The sequence below is a fragment of the Poecilia mexicana genome, unplaced genomic scaffold (assembly GCF_051168715.1).
Source record: "Poecilia mexicana isolate PSO_F unplaced genomic scaffold, ASM5116871v1 scaffold_15, whole genome shotgun sequence".
Taxonomy (NCBI): domain Eukaryota; kingdom Metazoa; phylum Chordata; class Actinopteri; order Cyprinodontiformes; family Poeciliidae; genus Poecilia; species Poecilia mexicana.
In genome coordinates, this window is record NW_028263384.1 from 29,724,439 (window position 1) to 29,745,497 (window position 21,059).

Genomic DNA, 21,059 nt, shown 5'->3' on the forward strand with positions numbered 1-21,059 from the left:
ATGGATGGATGGATGGATGGATAAACAGATGGATGAATGGATGGATGGATAAACAGATGGATGGATGGATGGATGGATGGATAAACAGATGGATGAATGGATGGATGGATAAACAGATGGATGGATGGATGGATGGATAAACAGATGGATGGATGGATGGATGGATGGATAAACAGATGGATGGATGGATAAACAGATGGATGGATGGATGGATGGATAAACAGATGGATGGATGGATGGATGGATAAACAGATGGATGGATGGATGGATGGATAAACAGATGGATGGATGGATGGATGGATAAACAGATGGATGGATGGATGGATGGATAAACAGATGGATGAATGGATGGATAAACAGATGGATGAATGGATGGATAAACCGATGGATGGATGGATGGATGGATGGATGGATGGATGGATGGATGGATGGATAAACCGATGGATGGATGAATGGATAAACAGACGGATGAATGGATGGATAAACCGATGGATGGATGGATAAACCGATGGATGAATAAACAGATGGATGGATAAACCGATGGATGGATGAATGGATAAACAGACGGATGGATGGATGGATGCCCACTCACTAAGTGGAATAAATGTCTTTCCTCCACTGATCTTGCTTTTCAGTGATGCTAGAATGTTCTGATGGTAGCATATTCTGATGCCAGCATGTTCTGATGCCAGCATGTTCTGATGGCAGCATGTTCTGATGCCAGCATGTTCTAATGCTATTATGTTCTGATCCTAACATGTTCTGATTTTAACATGTTCTGATGCTAGCATGTTTAAAAATGCTATCTGAAAACATGCTAGCAGCCATTCATCATCCAGTCCAGTGACTCTCATCACTTTTCAAACGCATATATTTGTTTTATTGGCATTTAACTTAACTAAAACCTCTGATATAATCTAACTTTATTGTTTTAATTACTCAGACACAAATAAAAACCTATTCTGAGCTACTTAGCATGCTAACATGCTAAAGGTAGATGGTGAAAGACAGTTTGTGCCTTGCACCCTCAGCATGCCTTCACATTATTTAGCTGTGTTTAGATGTGCTGCCTCAGACTGCACCCTTTTAATGTCCGTTTCTGTTGAGCGACTGACAAAAGGGAAGTTGACATGAATTGCTCACCGCTCGCTCTGGGATTTGATTCTGGCCCCAGAAAGTCTGCAGGAGAGACAGAACAAAGTAGGTGAAGCCCAGACGCTGCAGCACTCCGGGGATCCTGAGCCAGGACCAGGACACTGGGACACAGAGCAAACACTCAGAACTACACGACCAACACAAACGTATTTACAGCCACCACATCCAACATCACCACATCCAACATCACCACCACATCCAACATCATCACCACATCCAACATCACCACCACATCCAACATCATCACCACATCCAACATCACCACCACATCCAACATCATCACCACATCCAACATCACCACATCCAACATCACCACATCCAACATCACCACATCCAACATCACCACATCCAACATCACCACATCCAACATCACCACCACATCCAACATCATCACCACATCCAACATCATCACCACATCCAACATCACCACATCCAACATCACCACCACATCCAACATCATCACCACATCCAACATCATCACCACATCCAACATCACCACATCCAACATCATCACCACATCCAACATCGCCACGTCCAACATCGCCACGTCCAACATCGCCACGTCCAACATCACTACATCCAACATCATCACCACATCCAACATCATCATCACATCCAACATCACCACATCCAACATCATCACCACATCCAACATCACCACATCCAACATCACCACATCCAACATCACCACCACATCCAACATCATCACCACATCCAACATCATCACCACATCCAACATCACCACATCCAACATCATCACCACATCCAACATCGCCACGTCCAACATCGCCACGTCCAACATCATCACATCCAACATCACTACATCCAACATCATCACCACATCCAACATCACTACATCCAACATCACCACATCCAACATCATCACCACATCCAACATCATCACCACATCCAACATCGCCACGTCCAACATCGCCACGTCCATCATCACCACATCCAACATCATCACCACATCCAACATCACCACATCCAACATCGCCACGTCCATCATCACCACATCCAACATCACTACATCCAACATCACCACATCCAACATCATCACATCCAACATCACTACATCCAACATCACCACATCCAACATCATCACATCCAACATCACTACATCCAACATCACCACATCCAACATCATCACATCCAACATCACTACATCCAACATCACCACATCCAACATCATCACATCCAACATCACTACATCCAACATCACCACATCCAACATCATCACCACATCCAACATCATCACCACATCCAACATCATCACCACATCCAACATTGCCACGTCCAACATCGCCACGTCCAACATCATCACATCCAACATCATCACCACATCCAACATCATCACATCCAACATCACTACATCCAACATCATCACCACATCCAACATCATCACCACATCCAACATCACCACATCCAACATCGCCACGTCCAACATCATCACATCCAACAGTGGGCAAAAATTACTCAACAATGTTCCAATACGGGCAGAATTGGGTCCAGAAATATATTTGAATGTCAAGAACGAAGCAAGTTTCCAGTTATCTGTTGGTTGTGATTGATTGTGATCTGCACATTAGTTAATTGGAGACCTTTGTCACACAAAGTGCAGCAGAACCATCCGATCCCAATCATTGATCCAATGAACAAATCAAATAAGAGGCGGAAGTGTCTCCATTCGCAGGAGGAGAGGAAGCTCCCACTGACGATACTTCAGTTAAATCTGTAAATTAAAGATAATTTACACCCAAAAAAGCTGAGAAAAGAAAGTTTTTACACATTATCGTTCATTTTTGGTGGGTTTACGCTTCCAGGAAGTTAAAATACGTTCAATAACAGTGAGAAGTGGCTGATATCGGCGTCTGAGCACTTATAGGAGAGAGGCAGTAGGAAGTCATAAATGTTTTTGTTTTACAGTTAAATTATCTGTTTATTGAAATATTATTGTGTTTTGCACAGAACAACAGGTGTATTTTATTCAGCTAGGATGTTATTTCAGAAATTCAACTCAAAAAGTGAAACATAAATTATGTAGATTAATTTCAGAGAGGAGGGAAAATTTTCAGCCATTTATTTCTTAGTTTTTATGATTATGGTAAAAACACGAAGCTAGCTAACCTGTAAATTTAAATATTATATCATATACAAATGTAATAAAAAATTATTTTATTGCTCAGCAGGTAAAACTAAAATAAAATAAAATAAAGTCCAGTAAACTAAGTTTTGCATGTTTTATTTAAGGAATTGTGGCAAACCAGTTAAAATTTACCAGTTTTGGCTCCGGGGGAAAAAAGTTTGGACACAACTGATGTAATGTAATTAAAATATATTAGCTTTCTAAAGCTATACTAAGTTATTGAACCGAACCTCTCTTGATTTCTCCATTATTCCACGGTGTAATTTATTGCTCTGACAAAGGTTAGTGCCTCCTCCTCTCTGTCGACTGACATTGAAAGGGTTCGGCGTTTCGAGCTGACGTGACTCCATTCCCTTATTGGATCAAACCGTGGGACTGAGAGACGCAAAGCGTCGTCCTTGGAGACGGAGGGCAAAGCCGCTGTGGATCCGCAGAGTCCAGCAGCTGCAGCAGGCCTGTAACTCTATCTGTTTGTAATCGCCCATTACCCAAAGAGCCGCCGTTTCGGCTCAGTTCGACGTCCCCAGCCGCGGGACCTTGCCTCTGCGCACTCAACAGCAGCATTTTCCTAACCCAGTTATCCGTGCAGGAACGTCCATTAGCACCGCGGAGACTGATGTGCAACAAGGAGCGCCAACGCAGCCAAGTCAGTGAAATAACTTTAATCACAATTGTGGAGACGAACCCATTTTATGAGGTTACACAGTAAAAAATTAACAGCAATAATTAATTTTAAAAATGGGTGTTCATTTTTCAAAGTTATATTTTCATCATGTTATTTATTTATTCATTAAAAGGGCTACAAACTAAATATTTAATTTGGATATAAATATTTAGTTTGCAAAGTAAATATTTAACTTTCAAATGTAATATTTAATCTTTAAGCTAAATATTTAGTTTGTAATCTAACTAATATTTAGTTGAATTATCTAGTTTGTTTAATAGCTAATTATTTAGTTTGCCTATTAGCTGTCAATCATCCAGCCACTGGGGGCGCTGTTGTAAAGTACTGGCTGTATGGCTTTACATCCCATAGAGTCGGTGAAACCTTGATATGCAGTTACCAGATTCAGTATGGAGTATTGTTACCATCATTTGGTATAATTTTGTCTGCATCCATTTGTTTAGATCGTTCACTACAAGCTCCTACCCTGGAATGTCAAACCGTTCACAGTAATGCTGATTTGCTCTGTAGCTCTGGTTTAAACAACATTTTATGGGATTTGTTTTAAACCTACGCGGTCCATCTCGGGGAGAATAGTTGAGAAAGCAGAAGCCGATTATCAACAGCACAACTGTCCTCCAGGTGATTTTTCTCAGCAGCTGCAGGCGGCCGACTCCTCTCCTCTGCATGGAGCTGAAGGCCAAAACCACCGAAGTCCCAATTATAAACACAAACCTGCAAGACAAAACACCAGGATGTCATTCAGACGCGCAACGTTCACGCAGGCTGAGAGAAAATGTCAGGCTGGTCTTACCAGGGCATGACCAGATCAGCCACCGTTAAACCTGCAACAAATACAGCAATCAGTGATCAAAACAAACAGATTCACTGGAGCTTTACTGACTCAGGGCTCAGATTCAGTAAACTATATTAATCCCACAGGATTATACCAACAATGCTGGATGTGCTAGGTATTAGCAATATGATTAATTCAGCTAAGCTTATTAACAAGCCATTAACAACAATACGTTTTTTTTAAGGTTTTGTTGGCACTGGTGGCCTTCATGTGAAGGTAGTTTGCCAGGAAAGAGGGGGAAGACATGCGGCAAATGTTGCCAGGCTGGGAATCGAACCTGTGACCACTGCCATGAGAGCTACATGGGTTGTCCTTTGCCCCTGCGCCACCACAGCACCCTCCAATTAGCAATATGTTAACGGCAAAGTTAACTGTCCACTAGCTATTAGATAGCTATTAGCAATACAATAGCTAACAGCTGTATTTGCTGTTAGCGCTCTATTTCACATAACAACAAATAGCTAGACATTATTTTAGCTAGGTGTTAGCAATACAACAAAAGCTAGCAGCTGTTGGCAAATTGGTTTATCTAAACTTATTGTTAACTACCTATTAGCAATATCATAACAGCTAAAATTACTGTTAGCTAGTTATAATTATAAGATGTAAATATTTCCGTAGAAATTATGGAACAAACAAAACTGGACCTAAAAATAGATCCTAGCAGTAAAATTAGCAATCCTCAACAAAACAATCCAAGGTGTAAAGGTTTGTAAAATGCTGAAAACGCTACAATGTTGACTGAACTGAAGATGTTTTAACAAGATAGATTCAGCTGATTATCTCTGACTTCTCAAAATAAATCTGTCATTTCAGCTGGATTTAAAATAAAACAAACGTCTGAATGCCTCCATGTTTGTCCTCCATTCATCATGAAGGCTGACCACAGTTTAGACGATGCAGCAGCCACGATGAGGAAATGTTATTTGTAATTAGCAGGTTCAGGTTTCTTGCTAGCAGAGCCCAATCGGTTCTGGTTCCGTAGATTCATGCAGGTTCTGCTCTTCAGCCTCACCGTTCCAGGGAGCGTGTTGGAAGAACCAGTAGCCGCCTCCACCGTAGTTCACAAACACCATCACTGTCAGGGCAAGCCTGCAGCGGCGCCAACATGCGAGAGCACAAAAAGGAGACAGAGTTAGAGTAAAGGAAGGGAAGAAGGAAGGAAAGAACTGATTACAGATTTCTGGTGCATAGAAGATGAATGCTGCTTCTCCATGTTTGGTTCTGGGGATGTAGAGCAGAACCAGAAGGGCAGATTGTTACTCTTTAGGTCCAAAGACGATAAATCCAGAATAAAGGAGCCAAGGAGGGAAGGAACCATGTGAAAAATGAGGGAAGGAACCAAGGAAGAAAGGAGACAAGAACGACACAAGGAAGAAGGAAGTAGGAAAGAGCAGCAGGAAATGAAAGTGAGATCATAACACTACATGAAGCCCTGAATTGAAGCCGTTTTCATTGGCGAATGCCGCCTCAGCATTATGAATCACTCAGGAAATGAGCGCCTGTCCTCTGGATCTCCTCGGCTTTGCTGACCAAAGACTTTGCACCTAATATATGATACACTTTATGCTTTCCCGCCGGCCAAGCTGCTGAAACACTGCGCTCATGTGACGAAGGGCTTCAGTGTTTGATAAACAGCTGCAGATGCCATTATTACACATTAGTACAGATTATTACACATTATTACAGCGCGTTGCATGTTTCTGCACTAAATCCGCTTACAGCTCCTTTTCTGTTCTCTTTGGTTTTCATGTGCCGTTTAATGAAAACTAAAAGAAATCACAGGAGATACACTGGGAGTCAAAATGAGATTAGTTCAACCTCTGAGGATAAAACCGTCTGATAAGGTGCATCTACCTCTAACTCCTCTTGTTTTTTCTGCCCGGATTCAATTAAGAGGTGCACCAAAGCCATTACTGCTCTTTTAGCCCCAACCTGCTGATACAAGATTTTAATCGGCCGCTATCTTCTCCGAAAGGCTATTAAAGCAGAGAAAAACCCTCCCTCTGTCTCTCACACACACCCGGGCTACCGTTTAAACTTTGACGAAGGTATCCATTAGTTGCCATAGCAACGTAGACAAAGGTTAAGCCCACCACTGCCAGATGAGACCATGGTAAAAAAAAAAAATCGCAGCAATCTCTCCACTTATTGGCCGTCTTTTTAATTAAAACCCCCAGCTGTCTGATTCCAAACGGGAGCTTTATTACGCTGCGTGTGAGGAAACTAATTATGGATGAAGGGAGATAATTAAAGGCTAATATGATGTATGACGACAAGTCTTTGTTTTGTTTTGCATCTGAACATTGTGGACTTTTGTTTTTTTTCTCAGCTCGCAATCAAGTTAAGGCTGTGAACGTCCCCGTGGAGCTCTGCGGAGAGGAGAGCGTTTGTTTCTTGATTAAGGCCCATGACTCAGGGAAAATGTTTTGGACGCCTGTTTTGCAGCTGTGAAATTGGTAAAGATTTGCTCCAAGTGTCTAGCTGCTGAGGAGAAGTGAAGATGTTTGGAGGCGCAGGGCATCTGGAAAGTATTCACGGCGCTTCACTTTTTCCACATTTTGCTACGTTACCACCTCGTTCCAAATTCTACTTCATTAATATCTTTCCTCAAAAGTCCACATACAAATACCTCATTATGGCAATGTGGGAAAAGGTTTTAAGAGTTCTACAAATGTATTAAAGACAAAAAAAAGAAATCACATTTAAATAAGTATTTTCAAAAATTTTAAGTTTAAGAAATTATTTAGATGTGACCTGTTATGCTTCTATTATGCTTCTTGGAACAGGTTAGGATAGCTCTAAACAAAACAAAAATTTTAGTCGGCTCAGTTTCAGAATGAGCTGTTTTAATGGGTTCTTGTCGCTTTAAATCAGGTAAGTTGCTGCTGCTGCTCAGCTCAGGTTGCTAGGTGACGGTCGGAATTCCGGTGGGGTTGCTAGGTAACGGGCTGGGCTCTGCTGGGGTCACTAGGTGAGGAGCAGCGCCTGCTGATTAGTGACGTTACATTCAGGAGGTTTTTGAAACGTCTCATTTTCCAGACACCAAAAACATTAATTTATTGCCAAATAATGGCTGTGTGATTTTTTTTTTTAAACATTTGAACTGCTTTTAGAAGCAGCAGAAACCCAAATGGAAGTACTAAAATATCAAAAATAAGAATTTTGCATAATAAATCCCCCTTTAAGGACCCTTAAAACATTAACCAGAAATGATCAGCAGTCCTATTTCAGGATTTTACACACCAACCATAATGAACCCAATCAGACTTTAGGAAGATTATCATTCCTGAACAGCCTTTCCAAAACCCTTCTGAAACTCTGCACTGCAAAAACACAAAATCTTACCCAGTATTTTTATCTTGTTTCTAATCCAGATATATTAGAACACTTGAAATATAAGTTAGACAAAACTAACTTACAAGTAGTTTCACAGCAAGATACAGGAGCTTGTTTTAAGTAAATAATTCCTAAATATTGATGAAAAAGTACTAGGTATTATAAGTGGAAATCTGCCGGTGGAACTAGTAGTTCTTCATCAATATTAAGGACTTATTGGTTTAAAACAAGCTCCTGTTTTTAAGTTAGCTTGTCTTCTTTCAAGTGTGCTCAGGCATTTGCACTAGACCAAAAATACTTGGTAAGATTTTGTGGTTTTGCAGTGTGTGGACTATATGCATAAATGTCAGGTTTGTTCCAGGGAACCAAACAGTTTAATAAACCAACATTTTCAAGAATACTGCAAAGAAAAATTATCCCAGAAGGCTATTGATGGCTACAAACATCAGTGGTAAACGTACATTTAACTAAGGGATGTTTCTGGATAGTTTGCGTGTTCCTCCTACGCTGCACCTCTACAGCCGAAAAAATACAGATGCTAGATTATTTAGTCTCTCTAAATTACGCTGAGGTATGAATGTGTGTAAAGATATCTGTCCTGTGGGTTGGCGAACTGTCCAAGGTGAACCGTAGCCAAGGTTCTGTTTGTCTGATCACACGTGAAACTGGATCGGAAAACCTGGATGCCAGTCAAAGTAAGGCTCAGAGTGAGTCAGCCATCTGGTTTTGTTGTAATAGTTTTAATATATTGACTAACAGTGAGATTTTCACCGGAGAGAAAAACCCGACGAAAGGCTTTCAGCCATGGGGCACAAGATTAAAAATCCAAATCCTTTTAGAAAAATTAACGTGCGACCATAACCCGGGTTTCTCTGTATATCATGTCAGCGGAGCCAGAAAAAGCTTTCAGCTGCGAAGGAAAGCCTTCAGAAATGCCTCAGAGTTTATGGCAGGTGACTGATGCGTCTGTTCTCTGCAGAAAGTTGTAACTTATCAGGGTTATGGATCATAAGTCACAGGGCTGAGGAGGCACCTGCAGCGTAAATCTTCAGTGCTGAGTCACAGTTTGATTAAATGTCATCTCATGTGTCATCAGTCAGGACATCAATGTGGGGAAAAGTGTTTGTAATCTTAGACCAGATGGTTTTCAGATTGAAACATGGAGCAAAACACTGCAAAAACAAAATCTCAAAGTATTTTTGGTCTAGTTTCTTGTAAAAACATCTAAGAACACTTGCAATAAAACAAAAATAACTCAAGAGTAACATTTCAGAAAGCTATAGAAGCTTGTTTTAAGTCAATAATACCTTAATATTGATAAAAAAAGAAAGCATTTACTGTTGACTCGCTATAGCAATATGATCAACACCGATACATGCTGGGCATGCTACATATTAGCAATAAGATCAGTTCAGCTAAGCTTATTAACTTGCCATGAGCAATAATACAACAGCTAAGTTTACTGTTAGCTATTAGCAATACATTAACAGCTAAATTTACTGTCCACTTGCTATCAGCAATGTAACAGCTGCTGTATTTAGTGTTAGCTCTCTATTCGGAATGCAACAACCAATAGCTAAACAAGCTAGGTATTAGCAATAAGATCAGTTTAGCTAGGCTTGTTATTCACTAGATATTAGCAATATCAGCTAAACAAACTGTTAGCTGTTATTGGCAGTAAGAGTTTACAGATAAGTTAGGGATGAGCAACAAGATCAGCTAATCTAACTTTTAGCTAGCAATATGGTAACAGCTAACAGGTAAAGATTCAGTTAGCTAGGTTTTAGCAATAAGATCAGTTCAGCTAAGCTTATTGTTAACTAGATATTAGCAATATAATCACAGCTAGAGTTACTGTTAGCTAGTTATTGGCAATAAGAGCTTACAGATAAATTATGAGCAGGTATTATGTTATAAGTGAAGTAATCTAGGAATGGTACTAGAACTTTTTCATCAAAATTAAGGAATTATTGACTCTAAAAATAGCTTCCATCTTGCTGTAAACCTACTTCTAACCCAGTTTTGTCTTATTTCCAGTGTACTGAGATATTTGCACTTAAAACCAGACCAATGCTTGGTAAGATTTTGTGTTTTTGCAGTGAAAGCTGAAGATGAAACATGTCTTTCCAGGTTCTGCTCGTAAACTACATGAAAATGTTGCATATTACATTTGGGATGTGTGCAGAACAGATTCAAATTGGTTTTCCTGCAGAGGGGAAGCCACAGATGGAAATGATGCAGGTCGTCTGCTGGCTGTAATCCGTGTCCTGCTGAATTTCCTCTCGCTCTCTGGTTTGGCAGGAGATCTATGGCTGTGTGGATGTGTGCTGATATGTTGATGATATTATTACATCAATTATTTGGCAAGGGGGAGGTCAAAGCCACACCAGCATCCTGTTTCCACAGAGGCGTGCTTTGTGTCTACCCTCAGGCCACAATTAAGGCAAACAGGGAGCCCAGATTCAATCACATGCATCACTCCTGTCCAACAGAAACACTCTGTTCCAAACCGGCAGCGCTCTCATATCAGAAACCATGCCCAAAGCTACACCGCCTCATAACAATAGCTTCAGGGAGCATGTGGCCAGACGGTGACCCATGTAATTATTTATTATACCGGGCCTGCAGATCTTCATCATGCCTTGACTGCTGTAAAGGGAATTAGCATGTGAACGGGCCCATGTGGTGATAGCCTGATAAAAAGGATGGTTGTTGATGGCGTACATACCCTCGGAAAGCATCCAAGGAGAGCAGACGCGACGGCTTGGCTTCACCGCCATCATGCGCAGCCTCAGCAGCCTCCTGTAGAAATAACAGCCACGAGATAAAATAGTTCCAGAAACTCAAATTGCATTCCAATGCGGGTAGTATGGCTGTAATTTTATTCTAAATATGTGTTGCTTATTTTCGGCTGTGTAACTGAAGCAAAGCAGAGTTCAAGAGACTTTCAAATAAACTTTTTAAATATGCAAAACTTTTTAAACACGACTTTTAAAATGCCCACATCACAGAGTCCAAACTGTAAACTTTTCCATTTACACATCACAAAAGGTCAAGTCAGCAATTTACTTTGACATTAGCTAAAGAGTAAGCTTAGCTTAGCTGATCTTATTGCTAGTACTCTCAGTACTAGCAATAAGTACTAGTACTGAGAGTACTACCATCGTGGTAATAGCCAGCTAACATTTACCATAGCTGATCTTATTGCGTATAGCTTGTTAACAGTAAGGTTAGCTGTTAGTTGTTATCATATTACTAATGTCAACTTATCAGTTAGCTTGGCTAATCCTATGCTAAAACAGTGCCAACAGTGAGATCTTTTAGCTCTTATTACTAAAAGAGCTTACCTTTTAACTGTTATTATATTGCTAATAGCTAGCTAAAAATGAGCTTAGCTGATTGTATTGCTAATACCTAGCTTATCTGTAAGCTTCTATTGCCAATATCTAGCTAACAGGTAACTATTACATTGCTAATATATAGTTAACAATAAGCTTAGTTGAACAGATCTTATTGCTAATGCCTAGCACACCCAGCAAGTACAGCTGTTTGTTGCTATCATAGCAAGCTAACAGTAAATACAGCTGCTAGCTTTGACTCGTTACCTGATGCTAGCACCAATCTTTGGTCTGTTGATTCACTTAGTGCTCCAACACCTGAAATGGAGGACAGTGACACTGGTAGCAGTAGCCAGTTCTTAGCTAGCTTTGTGATTAGTGGTTTCTAGGATTGTTTGTTTTCATCTGAGAGAGGCAGTTTGGGTCACATTTCAGATCTTTGGAAAGTGACGACGGATCTCCTTATGTATTGTTTTCCTTATGAACTTTCTTTATTCCAGTCTGGGGTTGATGTCTCGAAGTGGAACTGAATATAAAGATGTTTCATCTCCAATAAAATGTCCAAATTCTGATGAAAGCGATAGATCAAACACCCGCCGGGGTCAAAACATTTAAAAATTGTTTCTCTCTCTCTCTCTTTGAAGGCAGCAGCTCCTCCGTGGCCTGCTGCCCTCCCAGTTGGACTGGCCAGCTTTACTGGCCTCCATGCACCAGTATGAAGCGCCAGAGCAGGAAGACACCGGCGCTAATACGCCATGATGGATCTGCATGCCAGGCGGACGGCATATGGAAGACAGAGACATGTTGCTTGTTCCAATGAGAGGAGCTATTCATGCTCACCAAAGACACACTGCAGCTCCTGCCAGGGACGGAGACGATTGGACGGACGCGTCACTCCACCGCTCCCATAAAAGCTCTGCTCTGCCAACGTTTGTATCAATCATTCAATTAGTGTCTCCCAAACGGCCTGATGATTGGAGGCTCATGGCAATTTTAGTGTGCATCTCAGGCTGGACGGCAGGCCAATGAAAATAAAGCACTGGAAGAACTGGATCATGGCAATGTGTTTCAAAATAAAAGCATAAAGTTGATGCTTTTCTCCAGAGTTCTTTCACACCAGCATGGATGTTCTGGATGATGGAGCCAACAAAAAAACACAATTTTTTTTAAACGACTTAAGGTTTCCTATTATGCTTCCTTGAACGAGTTAGGATAGGTCTATTGTTTATACAAAACATGTTTATTACATGTTTTTTGCACAAAATCATTCTTAAATAATCGGATTTTAATCTGCTCAATTTCAGAATGAGATGTTTTATGTCCTCTGTCACTTTAAATACAAATAAGCTGCTGCTGGCCACGCCCCTGCAAACAGATGCATAATTATACAACCATACGTCTTTGAAAAGCAGAAGTGGAGCTTCCTGCACAACCAACAAGAATGCAGCAAGTGGTTTCTGGATGGTAACAGCAAAATACTTGTGACTCTGCAAAAACAAAAAATCTTACCAAGTCCTTTTGATCTGGTTTACAGTGCAAATATCTCAGACAAGACAAAACTAACTTACAAGTAGCTTTTCAGCACAAAATAAGAGTTTGTTTTAAGTCAATAATTCTTTACAATTGATGAAAAGTTCTAGTTTCACAGTCAGATTATTTCACTAGTAAATAGTTCTTTTTTTAATCAATATTAAGGAAATACTGACTTAAATCAAATACCTGTTTCTTGCTGAAAAGTTACTGATTAACTAGTATAACTAAGTTGTTTTTATCTTGTTTCAAGAAAATTTTTTGTTATTTGCAGTAACGGGCTGGGCTCAGTTTGGGTTGCTAGGAAACAGGCTGGGCTCAGTTTGGGTTGCTAGGAAACGGGCTGGGCTCAGTTTGGGTTGCTAGGTAACGGGCTGGGCTCAGTTTGGGTTGCCCAGTTTGGGTTGCTAGGTAACGGGCTGGGCTCAGTTTGGGTTGCTAGGAAACGGGCTGGGCTCAGTTTGGGTTGCTAGGTAACGGGTTGGGTTGCTAGGTAACGGGCTGGGCTCAGTTTGGGTTGCTAGGTAACGGGCTGGGCTCAGTTTGGGTTGCTAGGTAACGGGCAGTGCCTGCTGATTTTTGATGATGCGTTCTGAACATTTTTGAAAGGCTCGTTTTCCAGACAACAGAAAACATTAGGAAATGGGTGGATGTTTGTTTTTTTTTAAGTGCTTGTGCTGATTTTAGAAGCAGCAGAAACTCAAAGGAAAGTATAAAGACGTGCAAAATGTGCATTTTGCCATAATAGGTCTCCTTTAACATCATTTTTATGCATTTAAAACATTTCTAAATCAAATCAATGGAGTTTTACAGCTAACTCCATTGATTAGGGTAGTAATCTAACGCATTCATTAAAGAAGCGTATTACTCACATTATCCACAGAGCGCAGAGGGTCTTGGCAGCAGATGACTTTAATACATTTAGATGTGCAACGCCTCCTGCAAGAAAAGACAACTGAATGATGGAAGAGTGATCAGTAACGACGAATGAAACTTATCCATACCTGTAGATGTAAGGCACCACAACAGATAACAACACAATGGCAGCCAGTAGCAGAGCCGCCACCAGGAGAGCTGGAAAATGAAGGAGGACAGGAAGTTAGCGGGCTGGGATTGTGGATTTATCTCTCGTTACGTGGCGTGTTGGACGGGTCAGGAGCTTTTCTGAACATCTGCCTCAGACCGAGGCAGATGTGGGGTCAGTCAGCTGGGATTCCCCTGTGGCTTCCTGTCAGTCACAACCTGAAAACCATGAGCCCAGAGTCTCAGCTGATCCATCAGAGAGCAGAAAACTGCAGACATCCAACACATCTGACAAACGGGGAAAAAAAGAGACAGACGGGAAAAATAAAAATGGAACGAACATGCAGCGCCTTGAAAAATACTTTTATAACTACTAACTTTAATGTCAGTTTTTGGGATTTTTGCTGTGTCTCTTTTACCTCGACTCCCCTAAATAAAATCCAATGAGCTGATTGGCACCAACAGAATCCAGCTGGGAGGAATTTAATTTAAGTCTAATCCAGCTGCAACTAAAGATTATTTTAGAAATTTATTATTCTGACAATTAATCTGATTTAAAAAAGGGATATTCTGCAGATTTTTCATCTAACTACTTTTATAAAGCAATAAACATTTTGCTGCCTAAAATGGAAAAGCAGCATCTCTTTAATGAATCTCAACCTGATGAAGCTAAAACTATGCAAGTTTGCAAATTGTATAAATTTTTTATAAAGTTTTGGTTTCATTACTGCTAAAAGCATAAATGAGCAATAGAGGCTCAGATCTACCACACCAGACAAGACCCAAGATGTGCAAGGAGGCCTCTGAGACAGTCCAGCACATAACAGCAGGGTGCAAGATGCTGTTATGGAATTTTATATATATATATATATATATATATAATTTCAGCCTTACATTAATTTATGAAGGTTTTAAGTCAATTCAGTGCCATTTTTCTGTATCAGATCGATATCAACTGATACTTCATCTCTACGTACGATACTACGTATAACTTTAGGAGTATTTTTACTATGCTGTACTTTTTACTTGAGTAATTTTATTATGAAGTATTTCTACTCGAGTAAAATTTCTGGATTTTCTCCCCACTGAATGGAAAACAAACACGTTTTAACCAAAGACACAGACACACACCTGCAGTTTCTGTTAAAAGTTTAATCAGTTTTTTATTGAAAGAAACTGATTTGGAAAAATTATTTTGCCTGATTTGGTTATTTTTTGTTACTTTATGAATTATCATCATTTTCATCCTTAAAATACAAAGATTTTCAATTAACATGATATTTTGTTCCATCTGGTAATGTAATTTTAGATATTAAATGATTGATAATTTGATTAGTTACACTGCAAAAATACAAAATCCTGGTGTAGTGTCTAGCGTAAATATCTTCGTTAACTTGAGTAAGTCAAAATTAACTTAAAAGTAACTTCAGCGAGATATATGAGCTTATTCTTAGTAAATAAATTCTTAATTCTGATGAAAAAGTTCTAGTTTTATTGGCAGATTATTTTACTAATGAAAAAAATGTTTTGTTATAAGTGAAATAATCAGCCAACTAGAACTGGGTTGCTAGGCGATGGGCTGAGCTTGGCTGGCGTTGCTAGGTAACGACTGTGAAATAAGTGACATAATCTGCCAGTAGAATTTTTGTAACAAAATTAAGGAGTTATTGACTTAAAACAAGCTCATATAGCTCGCTGAAAAGTTACTTTATGTTCGTTAAATCTTATTTCAAGTGTACTAAGATATTTGCACAAAAACTAGACCAAATTTACTTGGTAGGATTTTGTGTTTTTGCAGTGTACTCAGTACTTGAGTAAACTTTTTATCAAATACTTTTTCACTCTTACTCGAGTATAATTTTTGGTTTGTCTGGTTGCGTAAAAGCAAACATTTCTAACAAATATGAAACAACAAGCGGTGGGTTTTCCTAACAGGGCCGCCTCGTTTCCAGCTGCTGACCAGAACATTACGGAGGCTGATCCGGTCCGGAGGGGCGCTCGGAGTAATCACCGGTCTGCAGAGCTAATGGAAGCTCGCCGCGCTGTGGAAGGCGCAGTCACACTGACCGGCGCAGATAATGGCCACTTGGCCTTAAAAGTCTGATCTGAGCATAATCTGCAGTGTTGTTAAGTAGAGTGTGCATTATGCAGAGAGGCGCTTTCAGAATCCCATTACGCCTCTAATCCCTCCACGCCGCCTAATGCACCGCGCCGCCGCCGTGTCACAACCAGCACCACACATTTCATCTGTTTTCAGGACGGCCGCTCCGCTCTGATCGATGAACAGACAGGAGCGCTTCTGATCTACGGAAGAACTTTAGGGCCACAAAAAAGAAAAAAAAGAATTCTGATTTTTTTTTTTTTTTTTTTTTACAAAATTCCAACTTTTTTCTCAAAATTTCGACTTTTCTGGAGAATTTTGACTATTTCTTCACAATTTTGATGTTTTTCTCAAAATTTCAACTTTAATGTCAGAATTTTGGCTTTTTTCTCAGTGTTTTTTTTTTCTCAAAAATTTTGGCTTTTTTTCCTCAGAGATTTATGTTTCTTTTTCAGAAAAAAAAGTCAGAATTCTGCCCTTATTCTGAGATTTAGGACTTCAGTTTCACAGTTATTACTTTTTTTTTTTTACCTTAATCTCAGGATTTAAATTTTTTTCATAGAATTCTAATTCTGTGTCAATCTATGTCTAAATCCAAATAAAGAGCTTAGGTGTATGTCAGTTATGTAGTTAGCATAGCATTACCTCCCTAAATTAATGGTCAGAGTCATTTTTTCCCAAAACTGACTGGCAAGAAAAAAAAGAAAAGAAATTGCTTTAGGACGGTGACGGTAATTTGCTTGTTGTTGGAATTGTTAATCTGCACTTTATCTACACTGAAAACGTGTTGCAAAGAATTTTAAGGCCAGATTTTCCTGATGGTACATAAACAATTTCAACAAAACAGTATTTATTTCCAGTGGCCCTAATGTTCTTCCGTACTGCTCAGTTCCAACTCAAGTAAGTAATCGCTGGGCTCCGTGAGGCCCAAATGTCGGTTCTCATTAGTGTGTTATACTTACGCAGGTAAACATTGTTTGGACTCTTATCCACTGAGACGCTGCAGATTGGGTCGGCGGAGGCCGCGGGCGTCTGCATCCAAACGGAGTAATGGCCTCCTTCCTTATACGTTCGACTCCATCTGCAGCCACAACACCGACAGACAAATTTCCCTGAAAAGCTTTTATCTGATGCCGTTTTTCTGTAAAAGCCGCCTGCTGTTTTTCTCATCAAAACAGTGCAAAGAAAAAAAAAATGTGTTAATGGATTCAGATTCACCTGTGAAGCTCAGGAGCTCCACCTGGTGGCAGAACAATGAAAAACACCAATTCCAGATTCTTCCAAAATGTTACAAACTTCAGTTTACATTGGTAAAACCACATCATGACCATTTTTAATTAAAAGATTCATCTAACAAATGGATAAAGTCAGGCATGAAATAAAATATTTCAGTCAAAAACTCACATTTACTGCTTATTATTCAAACTAATATTTTAAAATAAAAAGTGACAGTTTAATCTGTGTATTAATTTGATTGAATGCACAGGAACAAGGCATGTTTTATAGTTCATTCACTCTCCAGGATACTCAGCAAATGTATGGAAACTTTTGAACTGAAGGCAAGTTACGAAAAACCTAAATAGAAATAATTTTGGTAATTCTAACTAAACTAAAACAATAAAAGTTTGGTTTGATTTAACTTCAGACAGACAGTGTGGAAAAAATTTATGTGTCTTTTTATTCTTATTTGTTTTTTTTTTTTATTAAAAAAAACACAACATTGAAGATCAAAAGAGTATTTATAAAAATATCCTGGAGAAGTTGACTGCAGCTCAACATCGTTTTAGATCAATATGTCTTTAAATAACTGCATAACTTCCCTAAAATGTGAAAATATTCCGTTTTATTATTTGTCACCTGATTAAATGTAAAAAAAAAAGCTAAAACTTTAGCAGCGCAGCATAAATCTCCTGATTGTCTCCAGTTTCAGGAACAGAAACATGGATTACATGTTGCTATTGATCCGGAGCTGCGATGACAGACCGGCTGTCACTCTGACGGGTTTTTCTCTCACCAGGGGAAAGCAAATCAATCGTCTGGGTAGAGACCTCAGCATTGATCACAGAAGAACAAAGACCAGAAAAATAAAGGCGATTATGGGAGTAAATCCATCCCCAAAAGCACGGCTGAGTTTATAAAGATGGAAAATGTCTCTGTTCTTTGGTTGCTTTCAGGTTTTAATGAACCATTTTCATCAATATTAGCATGTCGGCTCTTATTAACCCCCGAAAGCTTCCTGATCAATAACCTCAGAGATTTCAGAGACGACGTCACTCAGCTCCCAAAAGCAGGTCACGGTTTCTCAAACAGGCCAGTAAATAATCCCGCAGGATGCTGATGCCACCATTTGTAAGCTAGCAGCAGAAACGGTGAGTGTTAGCGAAGCTAGCAGCTGGTTTTCACCTGCAGAGCACTGAGTTCCTGGTCTGCGGCTCAACCTGCAGCGTCAGGGCGAATTTAGTGCTGATTACTGCAGACGCATTGTTGTTGTTGGGCTTCACGGTGACCAGCTGCTGCTTCAAACACTGCAACATTAAAAACAGGCAGAAATATTCATTTAAACAACTAAATCCGTCTCTACATTACACAAAGTTAAATGTGACGCATAATTACAGAAAATATGAACAAAAAGAAAATAAATGACATAATTTTGGATTAAAACTTAGCTTGCCAACTAAGATTTTAGATTGCAAATTAAATATTTAGCTTGGAGCCAAATAATCAGATTGTAAACAAAATATTTAGTTTAGTTAGCTTTCTTGCTAAATATTTAATTAAAAACTAGCTTATTTAGCTGGCTTTTGTCAACTAGAATATCAGCTAAATATTTAGTTTGGAGCAAAATAATAAAATTGTAAACTAAATATTTAGCTTATTTAGTTTACCAACTAAATATTTAGTTATCAAGTCAAGTTCTTACCTTAATAACTAAATAAAATGCTAAATATAGCCTTAGCCTGACACGATTAGATTTAGATTATAAACAAAAATTTTTTTTTGAATTAAAGATAATAAACTAAATATTTAGTTATGTTAGCTTGTTAATTTGATATTCAATTTGTAAGCTAAATCTCAAGCTTAGTTAGCAGGCTAACTAAATATTTAGTTTGTAAACCAAATATTTAGCTTACTCGTCATTTTTTGTGAGCGAGATTTAGCGTCAACGTAAAGATTTAGTTTGTAGCCAACTTTTTAGTTTGTTATGAAGTAATTTTCCGTTACCTTGTAGCAGTAATCTGAGGTGTAGAAAACCCGGACCGGTTCTGTTAGCTTGTTGTGAAACGTGAGCAGAGCCTGGTCCATTTTCAGAGGAAGTCCTGCAGAGATTCGATCCTGATTTATAGACTCCATATGGATCGCATATGGATCGATGATCCATATGGATCCATATCGTTTTTTATGGTCCATAAAAACGATATGGATCCATAAAGGCGTTTCACATCATAACACGTTTCAGACGAACAACTGGAGGAAAACAGAAAATATGCGACATAAATCAGACTGAGCCAAACGTCACTCACCGTCCTCTGGAAATACAGAATAAAACTCCTCATTTTTGATTATTCCTCCTCTGCTGCAGGTAACCAGGGGTAAAAATAACAGGGCTGCAAAGCGCAGCCTGCTGGAATGCATGTCGCTTCTTGGAAACTATCTGTCCTTCTGCTCATCTTTACAGCTCTCCCACCTGCGTAAAACCCGGTCAAAGGTCAAAAAGGTGTTTTCTTTTCTGCTTGGAGTCATATATCCGGCTAATGTATCGTTATAAATTACGAAATGGACGGATGATAGAAACTCTAAAGTTTATTATGGCTTTAGAGGCGTTTATATGCATTTCTTAACCCAGAGGTTCCCATATTTTTCCACGCCATGACCACCAAATAGCATTAGCTTCGGGTCGGGACCCTCTTTGAAAACCCGCAGATAATGCTACAAAATACCTAACGAAACATCAACTTTTAGAATATTTTTCTTACTTTTATTTTTGTTATTCAATGTCCCCCGCAGGCGGGCAGCTGGACGGTTCCTTGGGTCTTTTTCTTGTTGGTAAACTTGTGTCCATTTCGCACTTGCTTGCTATGCTAACTATGCTAGCAGTCCAATCATAAAGATGAGTGTGGTAAATAACTTTTCAATAAATTATGTTAACTTAATAATGACTGTACACTAGAATAATTTTATGCTAAAAAAATATATGTAGTTAAAACTGTATTATTACAAATTGTATTAGTATTTTTATTTTTGTCATTTTTTCCCTCTTTTTTCCACCTTCCCTCTAGCTTCCCTCTGGCGGCAGCCGTTTTGGAAAACATTGTCTGAACTCCGACATCTCCAGTTTTTGACCCAATCTCCTGAAATGCAGCCAACTGGTAAATGCTGATCCCAGTAACGTCTTCATTTCATTAACCAGTTCATTTCCTCCAGCTTTCCCAGTGACAGATGAGTTCACTGGGGCAAATCCCACTGGAGGAACCTGTTAACCTTTGACCTTCGGAATGATCTTTCAGATCTGCTGATCTGCTCTCGGTTTCTGCATTCTTTAGTTTTTACATCTGTAGGTTTTTAGACTCAAATTTAATACATTATTCAAACCTAATGCTACCTTACAACTCAGTGTGATGGTTAATTCAAAATGTGACATTTTAATGTGAAAAATTAATGTTAGCGTAACAGAGTTACAAATGTGCTTTTTTAAAAACTATTTCTAAATCATTTTATATTGAGAATTTGTGAATTTTATCTTATTCAGTTATTTTTATTTGTTGTTTTTGCCTGCGCGGATCGCCTTTCTGCTCTCTGCCTCGTTTGTGTCTCCTGGGTTTCCGTAGCTCGGTCCAGCCCTCACCGCTTCCCCCTTTTCCCTCAGCGGTGTTCCGCGCTGCTGTGGGTAAGTCTGAGGAAAGTTCTCT

General features: G+C 39.3%; 1 protein-coding gene across 1 annotated transcript in view; it reads right to left on the reverse strand.

The window, feature by feature from the left end:
- LOC106909852 (heparan-alpha-glucosaminide N-acetyltransferase) overlaps positions 1-21,017 on the reverse strand; it is a 34,523-nt gene extending 13,506 nt beyond the window's left edge. Inside the window, exons 1-11 of the mRNA XM_088013220.1 lie at positions 19,674-21,017; positions 19,375-19,469; positions 18,556-18,677; positions 17,115-17,233; positions 14,033-14,102; positions 13,901-13,967; positions 10,889-10,962; positions 5,837-5,913; positions 4,780-4,810; positions 4,540-4,700; positions 1,144-1,256 (exon numbers count right to left, since the gene is read on the reverse strand). Coding sequence (XP_087869346.1) covers positions 1,144-1,256; positions 4,540-4,700; positions 4,780-4,810; positions 5,837-5,913; positions 10,889-10,962; positions 13,901-13,967; positions 14,033-14,102; positions 17,115-17,233; positions 18,556-18,677; positions 19,375-19,469; positions 19,674-19,785 — 1,041 coding nt within the window. The 5' untranslated portion in view covers positions 19,786-21,017. The remainder of the gene's footprint in view (positions 1-1,143; positions 1,257-4,539; positions 4,701-4,779; positions 4,811-5,836; positions 5,914-10,888; positions 10,963-13,900; positions 13,968-14,032; positions 14,103-17,114; positions 17,234-18,555; positions 18,678-19,374; positions 19,470-19,673) is intronic.
- Positions 21,018-21,059: the final 42 nt, after the last annotated feature.